Here is a 27,833-nt window from a genome sequence, read left to right as displayed (position 1 = left end):
AAAGTAAAGATCATAAAGATACTCAATGGACTTGAGAAAAGAGTGGAAGGTATGAGTGAGATCCTTAACACAGAGATGAGGAATAACATAGCGGAGATAAGGAGCTCAATAAATGAAATGAGAAACATACTGATGGAATGAACAGCAGGCTGGAAGAAGCAGAGGAATTGATTAATGACTTAAAAAACAGAGTAATGGGAAGTAATCAAGTGAAATAAAAGAGAGGAAAAAAGAAATTGCAAAACAAGAGTGGACTTATTTAAGGAACTCAATTACTCTACCAGGCGTAGTAACATTCACATTATAGGAATGCTAGAAAAAGGAGCAGAAAATGTATTTAAGAAATAATAGCTTAAAAAGTCCCTTCTTTGGGGTAGGAAACGGCCAGATCCAGGAAGCTGAGACCCCCAACAATATCAACAAGGGCAGATCCATACCAAGACACATTATAATTAAAATGGCAAAATATAGTAATAGAGAAAGCATTTTAAATGTGTCAAGACAAAATGAGACAGTTACATATAAGGGAAACCCTAACAACTTATTAGGGGATTTTTTAGAAGAAATTTTCCAAGCCAAAAGGGAGTGAGTTGCATGATATGTTCAAAATGCTGAGTAAGAAGAATCTGCAGCCAAGGATGCTCTGTCCAGCAAGGCTATCATTCAGAATAAAGCAGAGATAGAAAGCTTCCCAGACAAACAACAACTAAAGGAGTTCATGAGCACTAAACCAGTCCTGTAAGAAATAGTAAAGGAAGCTCATTGAGTGGAAAGGAAAGACCCAAAGAGATAGAATAAAGATAAGAAATACAAAAGCAAATTTTGAAGGGGTGGGGGGTGGGAGGTTGGGGGCACCAGGTGGTGGGTATTGTAGAGGGCACAGATTGCATGGAGCACTGGGTGTGGTGCAAAAATAATGAATACTGTTATGCTGAAAAAATAAAAAAAATTAAAAAAAAAAAGAAACACAAAAGCAATAAAAAATAATATTTTTATAAAATCTCAGCCAAAGAACTCAAAGTAAAAGGATGCAAAATATGACACCATATACCTAAACATGGAGGGGAGTAAAGAATGAGTTCTAACTTAAATTACCATCAACTTAATATAGATTACTATATACAGAAGATGTTATGTACAAGGCTAACGGTAACCACAAATCAAAATGCACTAGTAAAGAATAAAGAAATCCAAATATATCACTCAAAAAAAAAAAAAAAAAAAAAAAACACAAGAAAACCAGCAAACCATGAAAGAAAGGCAAGAAAGGATCCGAGAAAAATCTTCAGAAAAAAAAAAAATACAAAACAAGTAATAAAATGGCAATAAATATGTATTCATTAATAATAACTTTGAATGTAAATGGATTAAATGCTCCAATCACAGACATTGTACTGACAGAATGGATTAAAAAAAAAAAAAAACAAAAAACAAGACCCTATGGTCAATTAATATTCAACAAATCAGTAAAGAATATCCAATGGAAAGAAGGCAGTCTCTTCAACAAATGGTGTTCAGAAAATGAAAACAACAACAACAACAAAACAGCCACATGCAGAAGAATGAAACTGGATCACTTTCTTATACCATACACAAAAATGAATTCAAAATGGGTTAAAGACCTAATTGTGAGGCATGAAACCATAAAAATCCTAGAAGAGAAGACAGACAATAACCTCTTTGACACTGGCCATACAACTTCTTACTAGATATGTTTGCCAAGGCAAGGGAAACAAAAGCAAAAGTGAACTATTGGGAGTTCATCAAAATAAACAGCTTCTTCACAGCAAAGGAGAATAATCAACAAATCTAAATGGCAATATAGAGAATCAAAGAAGGTATTTGCAAATACGTCCAATGAAGGGTTAGTATCCACAATGTGTAAAGAACTTACAAAACTCAACACCTGAAAACAAATAATCCAGTTAAAAGTGGGCAAAAGACATGAACAGACATTTTTCCAAAGAAGACATCCAGATGGCTAATAGACAAATGAAAAGATACTCATCGCTTACCCTCAGGGAAATGCAAATCAAAACTACAATGTTACACCTGTCAATGGCTTAAATCAATAGCACAAGAAACAACAGGTATTTGCAGGGTATATGGGTAAAGAGTCACCCTCTTGCATGTTGGTGGGAATGTCAACCGGTCCAGCCACCATGGACAACAATATGGAGTTTCCCTAAAAAGTTAAAAATAGAACTATGCAATCTAGGGATTTCACTACTGGGTATTTATCCAAAGAATACAAAAACACTAATTTAAAGAGGTACATGTACCCCTATGTTTATAGTAACATTATTTACAATAGCCAAGATATGGAAGCAGCTCAAATGTCCATAGATGGATGAATGGATAAAGAAGATGTGGCGTTTAGTATATATAATGGAATACTATTCAACCATAACAAAGAGTGAAATCTTGCCATTTGCATGGACATGGATGTAGCTAGTGAGTATAATGCTAAGTGAATTGAGTTTGAGAAAGACAAATACCATATGGCTTGGATGTAGGATTTAGAAAACTGAGGAACATAAAACTGAGAAACAGTTTTAAAAAACTGAGGGGAAAAAAGGGAGAGAGAGAGACAAACCACAACCCAGTCTCTTAACTATGGAGAACAAACCGATGGTTACCAGAGGGGAAGAGGGTGGAAAGAAGGGGGAGATAAGTGATAGGGCTTGCGGAGTGCACTTGTCCTTGTGAGCAGCAGCTGATGTATGGAAATGTTGAATCATATTGTACACCTGAAACTCGTATAACACTGTATGTTAACTAACTGGAATAAAATAAAAACTAAAAAAAAAAAAAAAAAAGACATTTAAGATGTATTTTTCAATTCCCTGGTACCATAAAGCATTGATGTTAACAATTTCTGCTGGATTGTGATACGGACAAATAATTATGAAGTGTAAAATTATATTGGAAACGTATCTCTTAATTAGGAGGATTAGGTTATTTTTCTAACTCATGTATCTGTGGATGAATTTTACTTATTGCTAGAATGAAGTATGTTCAGCATCATTCTTTTTATAGTTCTAATAAATAAGCATATGGGAATAGAAAGAATTTTATTATAAAACTATTACTTCATTTTTAATGCATTCAAAATTATAATATGAGAAAAATACTTAGTAAGCCTTCGATACAGTTATTTCAGTGATTTATCAGTTTATGACCCAACTGAGTCCATCTTTAATTTTGTTGAAAGCAAAGTATTTGCAATTTCATACTTACTTGGAAAATAATCATATAGTCTTTCACTTTTTTGCTTTCTGGAAAGAGTATGAAATAGATTATACCAAGATTTTTTTTAACTCATTATTAATTTAACTGCCATTGTTTCATTTAGAGGGATTTTGTTGCATCTGATAAATTTATAAAATGTTGGGAAAATTAAAATATTAACTTCATTTCAACTTTGCCAATGCAATATGTATGATTAAGTGTTTTTATCTTTATGTTTTTATCAAAGCCTACGAGCTGTGTATAAGTTATTCTGTTCATAGAAAACACCTGCCTTCTGACATGTTTTGTAAAACTAGCCTGCTTTATCAAATCAGTCAGCCAATAAGAATTAATTTGTCAGAACAAAAATGGGCCCAAACAGCCATCTTGTTATAATCGAATTCTTATTCTACAATGGGTGTGTGGCTGTCTGGTTGTCTAACCAGCTGTCTAGCTGGCTGAATGGGTGGATGAATGGATGGAGGGATGGATGGATGGATGGATAGAAGGGTGGGTGGTTATGTAAGGAAGGGAACTTTGACAGCAATTCATTTCCTAAATGAAATAAAGGCACTCCCACCTTCCATGTGACAAAGAACAATCTTAACTTTGCTATTCTGAGACATTCCCTGAGAAGGAATTACTTTTTTGGCAATACTGAGGAGATAGAAGAGCTGGGACAGTTAAATGAACATCATCATTCCTCTTATCCTTCTGCTGTGTATCTGAATTTCTAACCACACAGTACAACCCATGTTGCATAACCTCACATAGCCTGCTTCCGGTGTCAACCCTTGCCCTGCTGTGTTAAGAAGTGAACCTCTCCTGGTTTTAAAAGAAGCCTCACAGTCACCAGTAATTCCTGTTCTCCTTTTCTGATGCCCTGTGGTAATGTACCAGAGTGAAATTGGGATGGATGCATGATATATATTTCTTTGGTACAGTGAGACTATGTTGATTTTGAAGAAAAAGTGGGACAAAAGGTTATTAGTATGCCTCATCCATTAACATGTTTTTAGACATGTCAGTTTTCAGGAAGGTACGGGAAGAATAGGAAGTTGAAGGATTATCCTCTTAGGCCCTCAGGGTGGTATGTAGCCCTGTGTGAAAGTCAGTGACCTGAAGGAGAGGGGTTGAGGACACCAGCTCTAGCTCCTGCTTTTTTCCTTATAAATTTTGGGTAAATCATTTTGCCTTCTCATACTTCTGTCTATTCATTTTGAAAGTAGGAATAGCAAATGCTGCCCCAATTATCTTTCAGAGCTATTGTGAAGATTAACTGGGATAATGTCTGTAAAAGCATTTTGAAAACTGAGAGCTCTGTCTAAACAGATGATATCATTATCTGTATCCTAAAGTCACTTTAGATCAATTACAGTGCACCACAAAGCATAGTGAAGTAGAACTCCATCTGAATAATCTTTCTTATTGAAAGAGAATAAAAGGTAGGTTTTTTTGGTTACCCAAAATATTAATATTGTCCAATTGACATAGCAACCACAATTTTAAGCCATATATTGGGCCTTAGGTAAGAACTAATAATTGTTGAAACTTACAGTACACTAGGCAGTTTTCTACATTCCATATATCAATTTATTTAATTCTCACAACAAATTTATGAGCCTGGCACTGTTATTATCTCTTCTTTTATAGAGAATAAACTGAAGTTCAAAAACTGTGTGACTTGGTTATACAGTCTGATAGGGTCAGACCTAGGTTTTGAATCCTGGCAGGTGGTTCCACAGACCATGGTCTTAGCCATAAGACACACCTCATGTTATACAGATTCTTAATTGCATTTTTCCTACCTCTAATTCTCCACCTCCCATACTATGACTTCTGCTAAATAATTAAAGAAGAAAATGGTAGAACTAATCAATGAAGAAAACTGTGTGGCAGGGGGAAGAGAGAGAGAAAGGACAAATAGGAAATCCAGTGGGTACTCCTTTGTCAAAGAATCATGGTCGTTGTCTCAAGGCCATAGGTGACATCTTTGGCAGTTGCTGTTGGATCGGCCTCTTGGTCTCTTACCTTGTGAGGAGAGTAGGAAGGGCTCACCCTCCCGTTTGTCTGTCCTGGGAGTCTGGGAGCAGAGGGAGACCTGCACACTCCAAGACTGGTTAAATGAGGTACATGTCACCTCACCCAGTTCAAAGATAGGAAGGAATAGGTGGGCACAGGGTGTGATTTTTGGCCTTCTTTCCATCTCAAGTGTTCACAGCATATTTTGTCTTCGAATCTATGCGATATAAATATTGCCATTCCTGCCTTTTTATAATTATTATGCTTTTTGTTCATTCACTTTCAAACTATTTGTATCTTTATATTGAAAATGGAGCTTTTGTAGACCATATATATTTGGAGCTACTTTGTTCTATCTATTCTGAGTCTCTGCCTTTTAGCTGAGTGTTTATTCCCTTAAAACTTACAATAATTATGGATATGGTTGAATTTAGTTCTTCCATTTCATTCTATTTTTTTCCTCTGTTTTTATTTCCCTGTTTCTCTTCTCCTCCCTTTCTGGAGATTCTATTTTTTAGAATGCCATTGGTAATTTTTATATGCTTTGTAACTCAACATTTTTCGTCACTTTTTACTCTAAGAATTATAATGTATATTCTTAATTTTTTACAGTCTATTTATTGTTAATATTACACCACTTTCCTCCAAAAATGTGTGGAAGGCTTACAGTCTAATAGGTCCATATCCATTCCCTCATTCTTTATGCTATAGTTGTCATACTTGTTATATCTGCATGTGTTTTAAACTCCACATGACTATATAGCTCTATAGCATGAGGAATGTAGGAATTAGTCCTAAGAAGCAGATAACTCCATGGACTCACATCATTCTGGGCATGGGTTGAGGTAGAAGTTTATGGGAGAGTTGGATCTTAAAAGAAGACTATACAGTAACAATCATATGGAGTGAACGTTTCCTGTGGAAATATATTGAATTGCACATGAATTATGTTGCACACAGGATGGATAATACAACCCTGGGAGAACACGCAGATACAAAAGAAGAGAGTCTAAGTAGACCCTTGGGCACTCTAAAATCAGTAAGTCCAACACAGGAAGAGAACTCAGTAGATGAAGCTAAGAAAGCATGTCCTGTGTTGTAGGGGGAAACCAGGATGGTGTGATGGCACATGCCTGGAGAAAAGAAGTGTTATAAGAACAAAAATCTACTGAATGTCTCTGAATGGTCAAATATGAGAAAAATAGAAATGGAACCATTGATTTAGAAGTACTCTAATACTTCTAGACTTAGAATTATTCTAATAACAATTAGAATTATTATTAGAAGTATTATGGAATTATTATAGAATAATTGTAGCATTATTATTAGGTTACTGCTTTACCAAGAGTAATCTTCAAGAGTGGGTTCACAAAAGGATGTGAAGTGAGTCGGTGGAGAGCAGAACTATAATAAATTCACAGTAAGGTTTTCTGTGTAGAGAAGTGGACAATGCCTGAAGAGGAAAGTGAGGACAGGGTTTGTCTGTGTACAATAGGAGAATCTAGTCTTGGTGGTATTTTTTAATAGGTAAAGAAGAAAACTACTCCACCAAGGGGTAGTTAGCAGTATGTAGGGGTACTTCCTGGTCATCCCAGTTGCCAGGGGATGCTCCCGGTGTCTGCCAGGCTGCAGACAGAGCTAAACATCCTGTAGAGAGAGCTTAGGGCATTCTTTCTTTCTTTCTTTTTTTTTTTTTAAAGATTTTATTTCTTTATTTGACAGAGATCACAAGTAGACAAAGAGGCAGGCGGAGAGGGAGAGAGGGAGGCAGGCTCCCTACTGAGCAAAGAGCCCGATGCGGGACTCGATCCCAGGACCCCGAGATCATGACTTGAGCCGAAGGCAGGTGCTTAACCCACTGAGCCACCCAGGCGCCCCAGGGCATTCTTTCTTGAGGAAGAATTATCTTACCCCAAAAGCACTGAGCCTATTTCTATGCGGATGACAGTGATCTGTCTTGGCTTCTGTTTTTGTTTAATTCTCTCAGCAGAAATGTCTGAGCCTCACATGATGTTCAGTGCCGTCTAAAGCCAAGTCTTTGACAAATCTGGACTGCTTTCTGATTTGTCCACCTTAGATCACCCCTTCTAAGGTCTCCAGGCAATCTATCACTGTTACTAAGGGAAAGCCAGGTACTGACTGGTTTATGCCCATCCCTGAGCCTATTGCTGTAACAAGGAGGATGAAATTGTGCTGATTAGTAACAGTCCATTCTGGGCTCAAGGGAGAGAGTGGCTCAGCCCACCTAATTCCATGACTGCTCTTTGTGTGGGAAGCAGAATGGCTGTTTTCAAGGTAGGCCGGATCCTATAAGGGCCATCGTCTTTGGATGGATCATAGGAATAATGATGAATGATAGGAAACTACTACGGTTGTAACTCAAGCATTTCTACCCCAGTCAGGCCAGGCAAAGAGAATAGCCTTGGGAGAAACATAAGCACCCAGCACACAATGACTCCTTCCCCTTTTTTTCTCAGTTACTTTCTTATCCTCTGGATCTTCTGAACACTGGTTAGGGATGGCACCAAAATGGGTGTGGGTGTGTCTCATTATCTTTTTCTTAGCAGTGCATTATGGTATTTATTATTGATTATTTACATTGTCAACATTATTGATAGTGTTAATTGGTATACTATTTATTTCTGATGCTATTATAGGTGTCATTGAATCAATGCATTCCCAAACTTTTAATTTACGATTAAATCTCAGGAAAGGAGACAAGCTAAATTCTTTATCTGGGTCTCTTTGTTCCTGGGAATTTTCTGTCCATCATGAAGAAGGGCAGAAACCAGAAAAATAGGCTACTTTATTTAGCATTTATCCATATCCCATTTAATCTATCTTAGTTACAATATAAAGAATGGATGCTACTTTAATTAGCACTAGCTCCTCTAGGTGACTGAAATTAAGGAATTGTTTTTGGAGTACAAACTGCCTTGTACTAAGAGTACAGATGTGTACCAAATGCCATAATTTCCTGATGCATCCGTAATCACTGGAAACCTTTTGTAACGGGGCATCTAAGGTTGCGCACATTATCTCCATTTAGCAGGCAAGGAGCTAAGAAAGGTGACCAGGTCATTTGTCCTAGGTCTTAAAATTAGCAAGTGGCACAACCAGCATTCCATTTTCTCTTTTCCTGGCTCTAAAGATACTCTACTTCCTGTGACTTTTCAAGAGGTAGTAGAGGGACAAGAGTTGGGTGCATTCCTCTTTTCCTCTCTTTTGGGAATCTTGGAGTTTCAGGACCAGGACCCATAGGACATGACACCTTTCTCCCATGTGCCAGAAGAAGATAGATACCCATCAGAAAATACACTACTGCCACTAGGCACCGGTCATGTCCCACATAGTTGCACTTGATTATTGATGATCAGGTCACCTGAAAATGTTTGTTCTTATCCATGACCGTATTTTAGTTTGCCTGATACCTACTGTGCATTTGGTGGGTTTTCCATTGTCTGTCCCTAGTGTATATTTGAACTGCTGCTCAAAAACACTCATTTTTCAACTATTGACATGACTTAACCAAATTGAACATAAGTTCAAAAACTTAAATTTTTCTACTTAAACTGAATGAAGAAAAGCCTTTAGATACTAATGATTTGAGTTGTGGTGCAGAACTCTCTAGTATTCTTTTTCACTTTAATTTGGCTTGTTTGTTTTTATAATTCTTGTCCTTAAGATGGAATCCCCCTAATTGAAATCCCTGGAGAAAAGTCTTCTACTCAGGGCATCCTAGAATTTTTATTCCTTTAGTTTTAGTGACTTTTGTATAGTCCCGAGCTGTTTCTTCCCATGGTTCCTCTCTATGGCATTTTGCTTTAAAAACAAATCTGTTCACACTATTAGAAAATCGTGTGTAGAACTAGGACCATACCTTTTGTCCCTTCTTGCCCCTTACTTGTTTCTTATCTGATGAATTGGTTGCCTTATGGTCTCTGATCTGAGGATTCTGGGAATATACTGCAAGGGCTTCCAGTACACATTTATTTCTCCTCCTCTACTTCAGTGGTGTCATATGACATCTACTTAAAAGTTTATCAAAAGCCCCTTTTCCTCTGTAATTCTTTTCATCATTTTAAAAAAATATCTTGATTTAGAACACTTTTGTCATTTCCAGTGCATACTCCTTTCCTAACTATGTTTCTGTGCCGGGTAGACTATGTCAGGTTTTTGTTCTTGTAGTGTCATCTGTGACACCTGCTCTCATTTCGGTGCCATTTTTATTTTATTGTGTCTTATAATCATTGTTATTTTTTCTTTGGTCTTAGAGCTTCATCGAAGCTTTTAGAAGCTTTTATTTTTTAATCCCAGTTTCTGCTGCTCACCTGGATAGGGGATATCTGAATTATGTTCGAAAGCCTCTTTGCTGTTGTTGTCTTTTTATCCTAAGGAAAAGGAATGTGGACTTTCTCTGAAGAATATTTTAGGCAGCCTGTTATAGTAGAAATGGAAAAGAGTTTAGAGTTTGATTGAACTGAATTTGAGTTGTGATTCCATTACAAAGCAGCTGATGTCCTTAGAAAAGTGATTACAATTCTCTAGGACTCCATTTACTCTTCTGTTAGGTAAGGCTAATAATACTGACCTTACCAGATCATTGGAAAGCTTAAAAATAGCATATGTGAGGTGCTACTTCTGGCAAATCATGGGTGTTCGATTATTATTGGCATTGCAGTGACTATTTTATTATAATTATTACTCGGTGGGCCATCTCCTATTTGAATTGACAACTAGTAAGTGATAATGCTACATTTAAAGGGGACGCTGCAGAAAATAAGCTATAGTGGCTGGCCTTAAGGAGTTTATCATCTTTTTAAAGAAGGAGAAATATATACCCAAAACATGTAAGTCTTATACAAACATTCATTATTTTTGAAAGTAATTATGTGATCATTGTAAACACTATAAATATTGCTTAACACATGACAGAACACCCTCTGTGGCTTATTTATTGTGACAGTTAGGGAACTGAGAGTTAAAGCAATAGGGGTAAGACATTTACCCCACCTGCTCCACTGGGAAGGGACCTCCGGGGACTGGCATTGGGGTGCTTCCCACTCCGGAGGGTGTCCTTGGAACTCGGTGCTCCGCTGCCTCCAGGAGAGACTGTGGCAAATAGTGTAATATGGTTGTGTTCACCCCCCTGAGGCCTTAAGAGGCAGGCTGGGTCATGCCTGGGCCGATCATGAGAGGCCTCTTGGAGGAGGAGCATCTGAGGTGGATCCTGTGGTGGACAGGCTTTCAGCAGGCGGGGGGTGAAGAAGGGTGTGGGAAAGGGAGACATGGATGCGCAGGTGTTCTGGGGGGCCTTCAGTGCGGCAGTGCGCATGTGCGGACTGACGGAGGAGCCACTGGGATACAGGTTTGTGTCAGATGACTGGGGCCTGGGATTCTCTCCCCAGCAGACACAGTGGCCCTTTAAAAGATTTGAGGGCAGAGCTCTGGGTTGCAAAGGCTTGCTCTGCAGGACGGTGCAGGGCGTTTTGGAAGCGAAGAGAGTGTATTAAGACTCCAGTTCGGAGGCTAGCGCAAGAACTGAGAAAAGATGGACTGAAAGTAGTGACAGAAAGTGCGGGCGGGAAAGGACCTGTGTGGGTGACAGTGACAAGTTCGATGCCAGTCAGCCACATGGAGGAGGCGTGCCGGGTCGGCAGGTCCCAGGGTCGGTGGCGAGGGGGTAGCGGCTCCAATCAGGAAGACTGTGTCGGTAGTTTCAAAAGAAAGGGCGAGTAAGTACCACCTGCAGATCCAGTGGGGCCTTTGGATGGGGTCACGCAGTGTTTAGGGCTCGGGCCGGTCTTCATGCAGCTGCGTGGTTCCCATCGATGCACCGTGAGCGCAAACCGAACATCTCTGACGTTTATGATGAAGAGGGCCCCGTGGAGGGAGTGCTCGTTCCCACAGCCTGCTGGAGCCCATTCTCCTCCATAAACTCCCTGGAGTCTCGCCATTCCCATCTAGCCAGTGTTCTGCGTGAGCCCTTTGTGGCCCAGGACAGGCGTCGGAGGGAGCATACGATTGTGTTTCAGGGTCACTGACGGATGTAGAAAGGGAAATCCCACAGCGAAACTCCAGTTTTCTTCAAACCTTGCTCCATTGCATTCAGTTCTATGTTACAAGTGGAAGAAAATGTATGCTGTTCATCGAAGGGCGGGCGAATGGTAACTTGGGTCAAAAATGTTGCTACTGCCATGTCCGAGCTTTGAGTAATACTCACTTCCCCCTTCTCTCCCAATGTCCTGGTCAGTGTTTGTCAGGTTCAACTCCAGCCATGGTTTCCCAGTGGAGGTCGAGTCCGACACCAGCATCTTCCAGCTCAAGGAGGTGGTTGCTAAGCGACAGGGGGTTCCAGCTGACCAGTTGCGTGTGATTTTCGCTGGGAAGGAGCTTCGGAATGACTTGACAGTGCAGGTGAGTCTCCCTTGGTGGTTTGTTCCTGGGCCGCAGCCGGCCCCATTGCTTATGCCGCTGACTGTGCCAAGCTGACATTCCTGCCTGAGATCTAATAGAATAAATAGTGCCTGGGGATTCCTTGAACTTTACTCCACACCGCTTCATTAATTCTGACCTTCTTAATTATGCATTAAAACAGCAAGCAGGAAGGATTGGAAGAACAACTGTGAGTGAGGGAGAGAGAGAGAGAACACACAGACCGGGGTTAGTGAATAAATGTTTACTGACTACAGGAGCAGCAAGGCACAATTTCTGTGTCTGTTCAATTTCTACCTTACTTACTCCATTTGAATCTTAATGAAGAAGGATTCGAATAAATTGTTCCAAATCAGGCTGCTCAGCCCCTGCGCCGTGAGGAATTTGTAACCCAATTGTGACCCCTGGAGGATAGTCATAAGTCTGCCTCGGTGGCTGGCTCGAGGACAGATGGGGCTCAGGGCCAGTTCACAACAGGCCTCAAGAGTTCCCAGCCGCATCCAAATCGCGGTTTCCACGCCAGTGGCAGAGGGAGACAGAACGTAGCAGAAGTCTACCTTCGTGCTTATTTTCCTAAGCCTCAGGAAAATTGTCCCCAGAACAGGCCCCTGGAACGTTAGACTGTGAGCAGCACCTGTCCTCTCCTAGCACCACGCTGCTCCGGATGCTGTCGAAGCCTCTCAGCCTTTCATCTGGGTGTTTTGTTGCCAAGGCTGATTGCGGTAGGAAGAAGGGGGGCACTGGTGAAGGGAGTGATACCCAGCGCCCTCACCTGGAGGAGGAGACCTGTCATTTGTTAGGGGGAGGGCGGCAAATCCTGTGCAATGTGGACTGAAGTCATTCTTTGTGAAAGCAGGAAAGACTGGATCTTCTGTGGATGGCACAGGTGATGCGGAGGGACCCCTCAGACACAAGCTTCCCCTTTCTTAACCAGCACCAACTCACTGCACTCCTGTTTATACATTGGGGGGTCCCGCTGTTGTGCACCGTGGGGGTGGGGGGGCTGCTGGGTCTGGCTACATGGAAACCCCTTCTGGTATTGACATCCTATCATTGTGTCGTTTCCTAATGAGTGTGGCTGCACGAAATGCTTTCGGAATTTGGGTATACAAAGGAAGCTATAGAAATGCAAATTGTCCCCCTCTGGTTCCAAAGCATCTTTGCTGATGGCTGGAGGCATGGGCTCATTGTGAACAAACTGCTGTGCTTTGCTTTTAGGCAGTTTGTTTTATAAGGGAAGTGCCTGGGCTAAAAACTGTTTTGCCTTTTTTAAAAATTTTATTTCAGTCAACTAAAAAGCTTTTTACTGTACCTGCCAACCTCTAAATCCAGGAATGTTCCCTTCACAAATAAATGATTTTAAAACAGCTCCTTGAACCAAAATATTTTATGTTACCAGGAGTTTTGAAGTTTCAGGTTCTAAAACTCCTCACCTGTACTGTTCAAGCTGATAGGTTAGACTAATTGCTCAGATGATTCATTTGACCAACATGTATGTGAAAGGTACATATTGATTTAGATTCCATTTATTTTGACACACTCTTCCAATGTTCTGGGCTTCTCAGGGGCTCACAAAGAAAGGTGAAATTCATTCCTGCTTTTGTGGTAACTCTATTTAGGGGCCTTAAAAACAACAGAAGTATTAGGTTGAGCCATATGGCATAAAACTATCAGCAGTTTCATGTGGTTCAACCTATGAATGTCAGACATGAGCAGCACCATATGGAAACTGAAACATGAGTATTGCAAGATTTTCAAGGTGGAGAAAACACACCTGAGTGGAAGTCACCAAGACTTCCTGGATGAATTGAAACTCGAGTAGGATTCCATACATGGAGAATGAGCATGGTGGGTACCTGCCGAAAATCATAGGCCCCTGTTCTTCTAGAAGCTGGAGAAGATGTTGAAGACTGGGCAGGAAGGGAGCTTAGATGAAACAGAACAGAGGTTTCATGCATGGAGAACTAGAGCAAAATAGGGTGGCTTGGAGGGAAATGGGAGTCTGGAGTTCCAGTCTGGTTGTAGGAAGGATGGGGAACTTAACCGGCCTGGTAAGTGGATGCCAAGGGAAATCTAGATGTCTAGCAGGAGTTTGAGAACTTAGCTATGATGCTTAGGGGCTCACTTCATATTTAAGGACTAGCTACATAGAGGTAAATATTATAGCTCTTGGGTTAGATGTGATCGCCAAAGAGGCAGAGGACAGAGGCATGAGCAGGTCTTGTAGGCGGCAAGGGGAGAAGCCAGTAAAGGAGGCATCATCAATCCAACCATTGCTTTTGAGGGTATTTTGGAAAAGGAAGTTACTGGTAAAGAAGTATATGTGCTGTGAAAAGATGGAAGAGCATGAGAAGAAAAGAGCCTTTGGACTTGGTGACCATAGTGAGGACTCCAGTCCAGGGTCGTGGTTAGTGAAAGCCAGACTTTTGGGTTCAGCGAGCGCTGGGGACTGTGATGAGGAGCCTCAGCCTGCCAATGAGATTGTAGAATCTTCATTTCCAAGCACAGGGATTATACTCTATGGAGTGTTTGTATCATAACTCTTTTAAGTATTTAGGGAATACCTAGTTCTAATACTACAAATTAAGGCAAAACACTTTTTTTAAATGTCTCTTACGTACTTAGACAATGTGGCCTCTCTCTATTTCAGTTCGGTCATTTGTGAAGTGGGACTAATACTAGTACCTATCTCATTGGAGTTTTGTGAAGACTAAATTAGTTAATTTCTGTAAAGCTCTTAGAAAGTAGTATGACATCTAGTCAACACTGCGTAAATGTTAGCATTTATTAGCATTCCAATCACCGTGATTGTCACCATTATTAGCGACTACTTCAGAATCTAAGAGATCACCTAAATAATACAAGACTACTTTCCATCATGAATTATGAGGATATCTGTGATAAATTAAAGAGTTAAGAAGTGACAATAGGATACATATTTGACTGGGGCAAATATATCTGTATATATTTTTGTGTTTGTGTGCGTGAATGTATATATATATGTAGTATTTATACATTTTAAGTAAAACATATAATTTTAGTTAAATTAAATTAAATGTTTAGTTAATTAAAAAGAACTTTCTGGAGTTTGTAAATGAATTTTTGACCCTTACATGTACGGGTTTTACTTACCTTAAGAATAGTGGAATTTGAGGGGCACCTGGGCAGGTCAGTCGGTTAAGTGTCTGACTCTTGATTACAGCTCTGGTCCCGATCTCAGGGTTGTGAGATCAAAGCCTGCCACAGTGTTCAGCAAAGATTCATAGGTTCATCATGGTATTATTGCTTTTAAAATATATTTTTGTAATGTGATTATTTGCCACACACTATGTTTGGGAAAAGCAAACTGTGAAGAGTTGTACAATTGTTTCCTACTTCATAAACAATGTTTCTGTGTATGCTTTTATTATTTTCCTTTTACCTACAAGTATGCATATAAAACTAAATTTTGACTTCGTATTCACAATCACTTGGTCTTTTTTTCTTCATAAAGAGTTCTTGTCAGCTGTTGATACAGAATATTCAGGTCTCTTTTGTAAGGTTTTGCAGGCAAGGTAAACACAACACCAGGCAAAGTAAGCGCAAGGCAAGATTTATTAAAGGCATCTCCGGGGAAGTTTCAGGGCTCAGGAGAAGGGGAGCCAGGAGAGTCATGCCAGGAGGAGGTGGGCACCCTCGGGCGAGGTTCCTTGGCTCTGGAAAGGGGAGTGGGGGAAGTCGCACTGGGAGGGAGTTGGCGGGGTCTTTTATCAGGCCAAGGTAGGGCATGGGCTCACTTCCATATTTGGTGATTGGAAGGTATGGGGTGAGGGCTTCTGATACTCCTGTTTCCTGCATAGGTATCGGGTTACCTATGAAGAGATGACCTGGGCGTACACCCTTTTGGTGGGAAAGTCTAGGGTTAAGTGGGGGGAGGGGACTGGAAGATGGCGGCCCTGGCAGTCATTTCTATTGTTCCTCCTGCATTCCCGGAACCGCCGACCCAACGTCTTTCAAATGATGTGTCTCCCCTTTTCCTAATCCCAAATCTAACATGCTCCGTTTTAGAAATCTCTCAAATCATCTCTACATGATTTTGAATTTATTATTCAGAATTATACATGGAAAACAAGGTTCTAAAGTAGTTGTATATATCAAAATGTATCAAGTGTATAATTAGATTAACTTACAATGTCAGGGACTTGAGAATTTATCTAAGATTTTGTTTGAGCAGAATTCATTGTATTCACATGAGCTGTGTTATTATCATTAGTACCAGTATTGGGTTAGTATAGGTTTATTAGCCAGTGTATTAGAGTTCTCCAAAGAAACAGAACGAGTAGGATTGGTCCTTCCATCCTCCATCCATCCATCCATCCATCCATCATTTCTTTTTATCTATCCATGACATCTGTCTATATAGGGTAGACTGATAGATACATAGATAGATTTATTATAAGGAATTGGCTTGCATAATTATGAAGGCTGACAAGTCCCAAAACCTGCAGTCTTTAGCCTTAGTGCTGGTCTCCACCTAAAGGATTGAAAATCAGGAAAAGGGATGGCATAGTTATAGTCTGAAGGCTGACAGCCTTGAGACCCAAGAAGAAGTAATGTTGCAGGTCAAGTCCAAAGGCAGGAAAAAACAAAAAGCAAACCCCTCAAACAATGTCTTTGCTAGAGGGCTATTGAAAAAGTGAAATTCCCTCTTATTCATGAGAGACTCAGTCTTTTTCTAAATCCCCCCCAGGCGTTCAACTGATTAGACAGGGCCCACCCACATTGGGGAGAACTGTCTGCTTCATTCAGTCTACCAATTCAAATATTAATCTCACCCCAAAACACCCTCACATACACACCTAAACTTACGTTTGACCAAATGCCTGGTCACCCCATGGGCCAGTCAAGTTAACACAAAATTAGTCATCACAGCCAGGAAATGAGAAAATTTGTCGTTTTTAATTAATGTTATAGGAAAGTTATTCTATTTGTATTCTTTTTGTAATAATTATACTTAGAAAATAAAATATCTATTTTACATAGAAATATTTGTTTGATAAAAATATTCATTGTGGTGGATGTTCATAAATTCCTTTAAATACTCAATTTTATGATGCTTAAAATATAGACACATATTTGGAGACCATCATTTCATAAAATAGATTATTTTTGTAGTAAATATTAAAGGGCATCAGTTTATTACTCCTGTTCTTCCAACTAAGCTTTATGATTATGACGTGATCTGAGTTTGGAAGACCAGAGACATTTAGACTTTACTAGCTTAGGCTGTAAATATCAAAGACAAATAAATGACTCTGAGAAGCCAAATTATTTAACTGGCTATATTTTTAGTGATACATGCTATGTTGATTTCAAAACTTATTAAGTAGTGAAAACCCATGTTAATTGACAAAGTAAACCATATCCAATGGCTAAAAAATTCTGGGTTTTGAAATCTTTAAGAAAATTTACTTGTTATTTTCAGAAACATTACAGATTATCTTGATTATATCTGTAGTTATCCTGCTAAATTTTGAAACTTTAAAAACTGCACAGTGATGTTGTGAATACCCCATGTTCCTTAAACCACCTCTAACATAATTAAATATTTTTAACTAAATTCTTAAAAGTTGGTGATTCCTTAACGTCCTTTAAGTTTTTTCCCACAACTTAGGCCTTTTTTTTCTGATTAAAATTAATATATGATAGTTTTAAAAATTCAAATGACAGGAAAACATGTACCAGCAGGCCACTATAACTAATATATTTTTAATAATTAAGAATGATTATTAAAAATAAGTATTCTTAATAATTAAGAATATCTTTATATGATAATAAGTATATTATCACTTATAATCTTAGAATTTTTCCTTTAATTCTACCAAGTTGTCTTACATTTTACTTTATTTTATACTTAGAAATATGAGTTCAAGTATACTTGCAGATATATTAAAAAAGCAAACTTGATATTTCTAGAACTTTAATTAGATCATAGTTTATTGATTTAGATATTGAGAAACTGATAAACTGTTTTTGTGTCAGAGTTTCAGTGCAAAGACTAGGCAGTTAACACATTTATTTGCAAGTTTTATTAAGGTATGCCTCTGACAGAATATGATCAGTATTCTTCCATATTAGAACACATGTTTATGACTCTAGTAGCTACTGTTTAGTTACCCTTTATCAATATAGATGCTGTGCTTTACAGTGTAAGTATGAAATGTATAATGAGAAATTACTGCCGAGAAAGAGAAAATAAACCATGCTTATGAGCTACTTCCTGTGTCCACTAACGAATACTGACTAGACGTCACCATGTACTGAGGAGAAGGTGGAGTAGCAGGGATGGCATATTCATTTGCTGGGGGTTTCACTTCTGTTTTTATTTATTTTTCTTTCTTTTCATAATGATTATAGGTAATATGATCATTATGGGTTCTCCTATAAAACTGGATGCTTCTGAGAATGAAAGAAGGCTCTATTAATAATTATTCCAGGACAAAAGGTATATGCTGGCAGTGTCCTGGGCAAATGAAGGGAAGTGGTTACCCAAGGCATCGGGCAGTATTTCTCACACTGAGGAGTCTCAACTTCTTTTAGAAAGAATTTTTTGGTGCCTTCCCCCAAGCACTTATAGAAACAATAGCTTAAGAACACAATCTTATTATGAACATTTTTAAAATTTCTTTTTGGGGGGCGGTGGCAGAGAGACAGAGGGAGAGGAAGAGAGAGAATCTTAAGCAGACTCCACACTAAGCATGGAGTCCGACACAAGGCTTGATCTTGTAACTCTGAGATCATAACCCAAGCAGAAATCAAGAGTTGGATGCTTAACCAACTGAGCCGCCCAGGCACCCTTTATTATGAACATTTTTAAAGTAAAAAGAAGGTGGTTTCATCTTTTTAACTGGTAAAAACATTTTAAAGATGATAAGCTAACTATTATCAAAATTTTAAAGAATTTTATAGGATTCTTCGTTCCTAGAGATTATGTTTACAGATATGTTTGGGAAACTCGGTTGAGTATAATCATTTTCTTTATATATTAATATGTTCTTCCTTGTTATTAGCAAGACTTTAAGAACTTTAAAGAATTAAAGAAAAATGGATAAAATATGGCTGTCAATAAATGGGTGATCTGGCATAGGCTTTGTTTCTGGGAAGCTGGAAGAGACAGACTTTTATTTCTCCTGCTAATTACACTAAAACTCAGGATGTTACATATAGCATATACAAACATAGGAAGATTTAAAAGGTGACAAGAAGAATGTAGACTAGTTAGGAACCTTAAGACCCCCCCAAATATTACAGTTTTCTTTTTACCAAATACATCCTAGACTTGGAGATAATGAAATTGGCAACCTAGAAATGCCAACATGTAAAGATCAAAAACCCCAAAAACCAAAAACCTAAAAGGCCTGCTTTTTATCTAAAGAACCAGGAACAGAGTAGCCTAGAAAACTTTAAGGTAATAACCATACTTTTCCAGCCAAATAGCACAGACAAATTACAGCCCCACCCCTTCCCCACCAACAGTAACAAAGGCCGATGGAGAGTCGAGATTACCTCCCTTGTGAAGCTTTCATGAGTGCCATACACATCTGCTCCCATGACAGTATAATAAGCTACACCTCTCCCTCTGCTGTCATGGGAACACAAGGGCCCTAGAGGTGAGTTGGGATTTTCACTGTTCCTAAGTGGTAACAGAGCCACCAGTACCACAGTGCCAGTGGAGATCACACGTGGTGCTGGAACATCATTCCACCCAGCAATGATGAGGACTCCCCATTTCAATAGATAATAAGTGGAGACCTGGATTTCTATTTCTACTGGCAATAAGGAGGTGGTGATCCCTTTTCCTGCAGGAATAGTGTCAGAAAAAGCCAGGTAAAGCAGAAGGTTTAAATAAAATTCAGAGTCTCATAATGAGAAAATGCTCAGGTTTCAAAGGAAAAAGAGCAAGAATCAGGAAAATCACAAATTGTGTGAAAACACGATCAGTAGATGCTACTATTGAGATGACAGAGATGTTAGCATTTATCTGATATTTTAAATAGCCATGATAAAAGGCTTCAATAAACAATTACAAACATGTTTGAAATAAATGAAAAAAAAATAAGTATGGTAAAAAAAATAAAAGATATAAAGAAGAACAAATGGATATTATAGAATTAAAAAATACAATAATAAAAATCTCACTGGATGGCTCAACAAAAGATTGAAGTGGCTAGAGGAAAAAGTCAGTGAACTGGAAGACAGTAGAAATTACACAATTTGAACAGAGAAAATAGACAAAAGAAGGAAGGAAAGAAGAAAGAAAGGAAGGAAGGAAAGAAGAAAGAAAGGAAACAAGAAAGGAAGGGAAGGAGGGAAAGGAGAAAGGAAGAAAGAAAGAAAAGAGCAAGCCACAGAAATATGTGGGTCTATAAAAGAACATTTCAAAATTGTGTCATCAGAGTCCTAGAAGGAGAGGAGGAAAGAAAGAGGAACTAAAAGTGCTCAAGGAGTTAATGGCTGAAAATTTCCCAAATTTTACAAGCAACATAAAACTGCAAATTCAGGAAGCTGAAGGAATCCACAATTTTGACATAGTCAAAGCAATACTCACATCCTAACTATACTTCCAGAAACTATAAAGACAAGGAAAAAAATCTTGAATGCAGCTCAAGAAAATGTACAGGCATACCCCAGAGATGTTGCACGTCCTTCTCCAGACTGCCATGATAAAGCAGATATAACAATAAAATCAAGTGGACTTTTTTGGCTTCCCATTGCATATAAAGTTATGTTTTCACTATACTGTAGTCTATTAAGTGCACAATAACATTATGTCTAAAAATATCCAATATACATACCTTGATTAAAAAAATACTTTATTGATAAAAATATGGTTACAGGAGCTTTCAGTAAGTCAAAATCTTTTTGCTGGTGAGGTCAATAGTGAGGTCTTGCCTCAATATTGATGGCTGCTGACTGATCAGAGGGGTGGTTCCTGAAGCTTGGGTTGGCTGTGGCAATTTCTCAAAATTAGACACCAATGAAGTCTTCCTTTCACGATGTTTCTTTAGCTTGCGATGCTGGTTTGTGAGCATTTTATCCACGGAACAACTTTCAACGTTGGAGGCAGTGCTGTCACGCTCTGTGCCAGTGTGCCAGTGAGCAGTGTGCCACGCTCCATCAACTAACCTTACTGTTATATTGTCAGTCCTTTGTTGTCATTTCAGCAATCTACACACATCTTCACCAGGGAAATTCCATCCCAAGAAACCACTTCTCACTCAGCTGTAGGGAGCAGCTCCTCATCCACAAGGATCTGCTGTGAGATTGCAGCCATTCAGTCCCATCTTCAGGCCCCAGGTGTAAGTCCAGTTCTCTTGCCGTTTCCACCACAACTTCATCTACTTCCGCCACTGAAGTCTTGAACCTTCAAATTTTAAAAAATGCACTATCTGTGAAGTGCGATAAAGAGAAACACAATAAAATGAGGTATTCTTGAACATCTTATGCAAAATGGCAAAGCAATTTGAATGGCAGTGGATTTCTCATCAGAAACCATGAAGGGTGGAAGAAAGTGGCACCTCACAGAAGAAGAATTCTGCAAAGGACAATATAAATGGCTAAGATGTTTTATTTAAAATTCATTTTTTCCCCTCTGATTGTAAGACAAAAGGAAGCCAGGTTACATACCATTATACTCAAAAAGCAGTGATTTCTTTGTATGTAAAATTATAGTTGTGTAATTGAGACCTGCAAACACTTCGGGAATAATGCAAACATTTTTTTTTTTTTTTCCAAAGTGTTGTCTTGCTAATGGAACATACTGCTGGCCTCCTGCATTTAGGTAAATGTAGATCCCTTCTTGAGTTCCTTCAAAGTACTGGTATATTCTTATGGTAGCTCTTAAGTCCTGCAAACTGTTAGAGTCTACAGTCAAAGGATGGTATTCTGTACAGAGCAAGGACTCACAACCAGAAGTCCCTTATTTAATCTGCTTCTGTCTGCTGTTTATATGTGTCATTTAGAAAAAAATCTCTGAATTCCTTTTTTTTTTACATAATTCAGTACCCTCAGAAATGTTATCTTTCTCTGAAAGGAAGTCTTGACATTTGTGTGCCCCTGTGGACTTATAAAATGTCTTTGAGGATTGCCATGAATAAATGCAGACTTGAAAGAAAAAAATAAAAGTTGAGACTCCTTTAGCTTATAAGAGGCTGAAGATAGAGCCTGTAGGTTTATTTAATAGGCTCATGCCTCTCCAAGATGTTTCCATTGTCCTTATTGTGCTCATTTTCCAAGGTAGGCGATATGTGAGGGAATAAAAGTCTGCAGCAAACCAATCCCCTAAATCTTAACATAGGATGCATTTTATTAGAGTATATAAGGGAAAAGCCTGCCTCATAGGAAACTTGACAAGTGAAAGAATGAGTAGGCGATGTGAAATTTTATTCACTGAAGTCCTCATTTCAAATCGTCTATTCTGTGGCCTCTGTTATTGGACTCAGATTCCATCATGCATTTGACCCAATTGTGTTTTAAGATTTTGATACAGTCATTATCCTTTGGTGAAGGAAAAATCAAGAATTTGTGCCTATACCATTCACCTTAAAGCTTCTTCTTCTTTTTTCTTTTTTTTGTAAGATTTATTTTAGAGAGATTGAGAGAGAGAGAGAGCGCCTGTTTGAGCAAGGGGAGGGGCAGAGGGAGAGGGAGGATCTCAAACATACTCCCCAGGAGCACAGAGCCTGACTCAGGACTCCATCCCAGCTCCCTGAGATCATGACCTGCGATGAAATCAAGAGTCCGGTGCTCAATGCACTGAGCCAGCGAGGCACTCCTGGCCTTAAAGCTTTTAACCCAAAAGTTTGCTCACTCAGATTCTACCTTTTCCTTCTTCCTTCTTGCCATATAATTGTAATAAGCCTGGGATTATCGTCAGAGAACAATGAAAAGTTTTGTATGAAAAAGCTCTTTAAACCTTACATACCAAACTCACTCATGACTGATAAATACTGTAAATATATATAAATACTATGTATGCCTCGTTTTCTTTTTGTGGGTACACTGGAGCCACAGCTTCAATTAATTTATAGCTTAACATTGGTAAACATTGACTCTGCTCCCTTTCATTTTCTTTAGCTGTGAATTAAATGGGATAAAAAGTTAAATGTGTAATAAAATAATTTATTTTCGCTATACTTTCAGGGATGCCCATGAGACAGAGGAAACAACATTGAATGGGACCAGGAAAATTTTACCTTCCTGTTCTAATACGTCATATTAATTTTTTCCTCTAATTATTAGGTTTAATATCGATAGGAACACAATTCTCATGAACCACTTGACAGTAGATGTGGAATTAAGTGAAATTACTGTTTGGTAAGTGGGAGTGGCCATGCTAGCCTTTCTGAAGCCCTGAAGGATGTGCTAAGACAGCATCCTTTGGCCATGAGCCAAAGGCTACACAAACCCGTGGGAATGGAAGCAATACTTTAGATGTTCCTGATTCGTGGTGCAAAGTCTTAGTTATAAACTTAGTATCCGTAGTACTTTAGTCTCAATGATTTGTGGGTTTTTAAAAGACAGTTTTGTGCATATGTGTCTTTAGGCGGACAAGCACACATTCATTTGGGAAATGAAGTTCTTAGAAAGGAAACTAAATTTTGTGGGTGCATCTGTTAATTGTATTTGAGGATTTTATTCTGTCACTGGATTTTATTTTACCTTTGACTATTTCCTTCCCTGCTGTTGGATCTGGTCAGTCCGCATTCAGATGTGCCACTCTTACGTCATTTAATATATAGCCTAATTAATGGCACAGAGCTGTGCTTTTTAAATTGTTAAAGCATTCTGACATTAGAGAGAGAAGGGAGGAATGTGAGAACCAACTGATGTCTCTGTTTTGGAGTACATCACAAACTTTAGTTCAACTGTGTGGGCTTTTGAAAGCTCAGTACAGGTTTTGCCAAGAATATTTTCTGTTCCTTTTTACACCCTTAAGTAGTTCAAAGGGAAATAGATCTGTGTGTTTGCATTCCATTTATGCATAATTCATCAAAACATTGTTCTGAAAGGAGAGAAAATAAAAACAAAAACTTAGTAAGATATCTCTATTGTTATTTAAAACACTTAGACACTGAGAACTTCAGAACGTGCAACTCACTGCCTTGGTTTACCTGTTTTGCCTCTCGATTCATTCTCCTTTTGAGCAGAATTGAGTTGCTTGCTGGTCTGTAGAAGTCTAAAGGACTGAGATCTATGTAGATATCTCAGTCATTTAGACTGAGATATGTATACATATATATACATATGTATATATATATATGTATGGAAGTTTTATGGTATTATCTCCAACACATGCTTATTGCCATATATAACAAAGAAGTTAAAACTTCAGGAATGTCATAGGCTGGCTGAAGTCATTTATTTAGAATTCTACTTGACTTTCTAGTACACAGTTCTATGAAGAGTGGATATGAAGGGGATGTGAATCACTCTAAAGTCAGCCTTTCTGGGATGGGCAAGTCTTTTAAATGTTTCTGTGTCTAGTTTTCTCATCTATCAAATGGAAATAGTAGTAGTACCTGTAGTTTTTTAGGGTTGTTTTGAGTTTTAAACGAAACTATACCTACAAAGGACTGCTGCAGAAGCAAAATATTTATTAAATTAAATTAAATTATTAATAAATTACTTCACTTGATGAATAATTCACAGAAGCAAAGGAAAACCTTTTATTTCCCTTGTGCAATCAATTCATCCTGAAATTTATTTTCTTTGAAATCTCTCCAAAAGAGAACAAGTTTACCCCATTCCAGATTTCCTAGTTCATACTCGGGATAACTTCAGAGTGTCAGACCTCAGTGGGTCTTACTCATGGGAGCTCTTTTGATTTAAGTCTTATGATAAATTTTTATCTTATGGCATATCCTATTCTAATGAAGTTTACCTTTTTCTTTAGTGTGCTGAGTATATCTGGACACACCATTTATTCTGGGAATGATTTTACAAGAGTACTTACTATTCAAAATCCGTTTATTCAAGATTGCTTCTAAGAGTTCGTGAGTCACTCAAATTTAAAATAGAGGACAAGAGGGTTAGGCGGCACTCTAAAGAGAAACACATTATATGGCCTACTTCTGTTACTCGTTTGTCACCTCTGTAATTTAAAAGCAGAATGGAAATGTCAAATTTACATAATCTATTATTTTGAAGTACATTTAAAGGTAGTGGTTTTGTTCTTGCTGATTAAATTAGTATCTTTTTGTGTTGGTATCTTTTTTGAGTGCTTTAAAAGGAAAAGGTTGATTTCGTACCCATCAATCTTCATATATTGCTTATATCATACAATGTTGTATATGATTGTTGATTTCATCTCAGTCCTTTGCCTTTACCATGGTCTTAAAAATATGTGTATAAAATTGTGTATCGATCATTCAGTCCTGTTCATTGCCAGTTTGCAATTTTTAAAATAATCTGTTCCACCGACTGTAAGAGAGTATTTGAGCTATTGAAAGATTAAATTAGTTAATGACAAAGTGGGAAATTCTTCTAATGATTGATTTCAATTTATTAAAAACGTGTCATCAAACGTTTAAAAAATGTTTGAATATATAGAAAACAAATATTGAGGAATAGTACTGTTTGAAAATAGCAGTGAGGGGTGCCTGGGTGGCTCAGTGGGTTAAAGCCTCTGCCTTCGGCTTAGGTCATGATCTCGGGGTCCTGGGATGGAGCCCTGCATCGGGCTCTCTGCTCATCAGGGAGCCTGCTTCCTCCTCTCTCTCTGCCTGCCTCTCTGCCTACTTGTGATCTCTGTCAAATAAATAAATGAAATCTTTAAAAAAAAAAAAAAAAGAAAATAGCAGTGAATTCACTAATTACTTCTAAGGCTTGGTTTGACTGGAAAACACTCCTCTAGATTTTATATTATGAGTTTGAAAAATACAGGAAGTTTGTTGATAAGTCCTTGAGGGTTTGCTATCTGACTTGGTATTTTCAACTTTTGCCTCAGGTGGGAGAATGTTGCAATGGACTATCCCCTATTCAAAAGTACTGGGTTATCTCTAGTTTTTGCATTGTTTTGGTTTTATTTATTATTTTTGACACAGACTGATGGGAGCAATGTTAAGTATCAAACTACTTCTTCAAATGTTTTAGTTTAATCTATAAATAGTCTTTTTAGGGATACTAGAAAAATAGAAAAGCAAGCACAAAAGACTGGCAACTGTTTCTACTTTGCGTTCTGTCCTCTCATTAGATGTATTTGTGTACTGATGATTTATATTCTGCTTACAATTTCCATGTCTCGCCCTCTCCAGCATCTTAATCACTACCTGCCCAGTACAAACCAAAGTCTGGATTTCTTCAGCAGCACTAATAGGTTAAGTGCTGTGGTGTGTTGGCCACTTGGCTTTCCAGAACAAAAATGTCTGGTGGTAGCTCTGCATTTCGGCAGTGTGAACCCTCCCACCCTGATCTTTTTCACAGCGCTCACATGGTAACGCTGGATACAGAATTGGGAAAGATGCTCTGAATCCGTTCTTAAGTGTGGGCATGGGCTGGTCTGGCGCAACACTGGACTCCCTTGTCTTGTCTCTTTGTTCTCCCACCTTTGGGCTTATTGTCGCCCTTTTTAATCCCAAGAAACCTCTGTTTACAAAATCTTCGCAAGTGCTTGAGGGTAGTTGTTATGCCTAGAAAGTCGTTCTCCTCTGTCTTCACTTTTCTTTTACTTTACCTACATCTTGGACAAGTTCCACTTGGTGATTTTTGAACAGCGGAGTGGGCCCTGGACTCCGGGACTGCCCTGACCCATGCTGGAAGAAGCCGGTGCACGTCTCCCAGTGCGGTTTGCTAGTACCGTGGCCTATTCTTCATCTCAGGATCGGTGATGTGGCTTCTGCGGTCACCCAGTCAATACTAACCCACTAGTTCTTCTGCACTAGTCTGTCTTTGAGCCAGTTTTCTCACTCTGCATTTGTACACTTTTTTTTTTTTTTTAATTCCTTTCACGTAACCTTCTTTCAATGAGAACCCATACGTGGCACCAGTAAGACATGGACCCTGCTCCCAAGAGCCTGACAACCTAGTGACAAATATCGGAGTCGCTCACAGCACATGGGTTGTGGAAGCGGACTGCGTGGCTTTGAATGCAGGCGGTCATTTGTTAGTTTTGCCAACTTTAGAGCAAAGTTCTATGGCTCAGTTTCTTCCCCTAAAATGAGAAAAAGACATTGTGTACCTTGGAGGGTCCTTATGTATATTAAATGAGTTTGTTCATGGAGAGGACTTAGAAAGCGCCGACGCTTTGCAGGCACTCGAGCCTGTCATCGTCGTCGTCGTCGCTGCCAGTGAAGTGCCCTTGGATGGACAGAACAGCGTGCTCTGCCTGAGCCAGCAGGGAAGGCGGCTCAGCGCGGGGCATCAGAAGCTGAGACTAAAGAGATAGCTGTGCAAGTGTCCTGTAGTAAAAAAGGGGGAAAGTCATTTTATGCAGAGATGGTAAAATATGAGAAGACAGTAAGGTCTGAAACAATTTAGAACGGCAGTTATGTGCAGTGACAAATCACCGTGGAAGAGGAGGAACAAGAAAGTCAGTATCATGACGAGGGTGGACCGGGGTCAAGTGCTAAGGTGCTTGGAACACAGGACTCAGAAGTTTAGGTACCTCGGATCCTTGCAACGAACGTTCCCTGGGTGCCTACAGTGTGTGCTCCTTGTGTACAGTCATGGGAGAACGTGGGAAACGGGACGGGGGGCCGCTGCTCTCGGGGAGTGTTCTTTCTTTCTTTCTTTCTTTCTTTCTTTCTTTCTTTCTTACTTTCTTTCTTCTTCTTCTTCTTCTTCTTCTTTTTTTTTTTTAATAAAGACTTATTGATTCATTTTAAGAGAGAGCACATATGAGCAGGGGGAGGGACCAACGGAGAGGGAGAGAGAATCTGAAGCCGACTGCCCACTGGGAGCTCAAGCACGCGAGTCCATCATTATTTTTTTAATCAAACAATTTTAATCAAGTTAGTAATAAGCAGTACAAGTACAATTGCGTGAAGAGCCCATACTTCACATGTTCCTGTTGTTTTCCGTTGTCTGTAGTTGTCAGGTGTTGAAGGTGGGACCCACTCGTGAGTCCTCTTTCCAGAGGTAGAACAAGGTACATACTGTTCTGAATT

The 27,833-nt window shown here is 38.9% G+C and overlaps 1 protein-coding gene across 6 annotated transcripts in view; it reads left to right on the top strand.

Annotated features, from left to right (window-relative positions):
* Positions 1 to 27,833, top strand: part of PRKN (parkin RBR E3 ubiquitin protein ligase) — a 1,375,032-nt gene that overhangs the window by 279,500 nt on the left and 1,067,699 nt on the right. For 5 of the 6 annotated variants that reach the window (XR_007128111.1, XM_047733473.1, XM_047733472.1 and 2 more), the window contains exon 2: positions 11,507 to 11,670. Coding sequence is in view for 5 of the 6 variants with exons in the window: in XM_047733473.1 (XP_047589429.1) it covers positions 11,507 to 11,670 (164 nt within the window). In the remaining variant the exon portion in view is untranslated. Of the gene's footprint in view, positions 1 to 11,506; positions 11,671 to 12,531; positions 12,575 to 27,833 lie in introns of those variants that run through there. The other variant, XM_047733475.1, reaches the window with a different exon arrangement.

The sequence above is a fragment of the Lutra lutra genome, chromosome 6 (genome assembly GCF_902655055.1).
Source record: "Lutra lutra chromosome 6, mLutLut1.2, whole genome shotgun sequence".
In the NCBI taxonomy this organism is placed as follows: Eukaryota; Metazoa; Chordata; class Mammalia; order Carnivora; family Mustelidae; genus Lutra; species Lutra lutra.
Note: the sequence above shows the minus strand (reverse complement) of the source record. Positions and strands in the feature narration are given on the sequence as shown.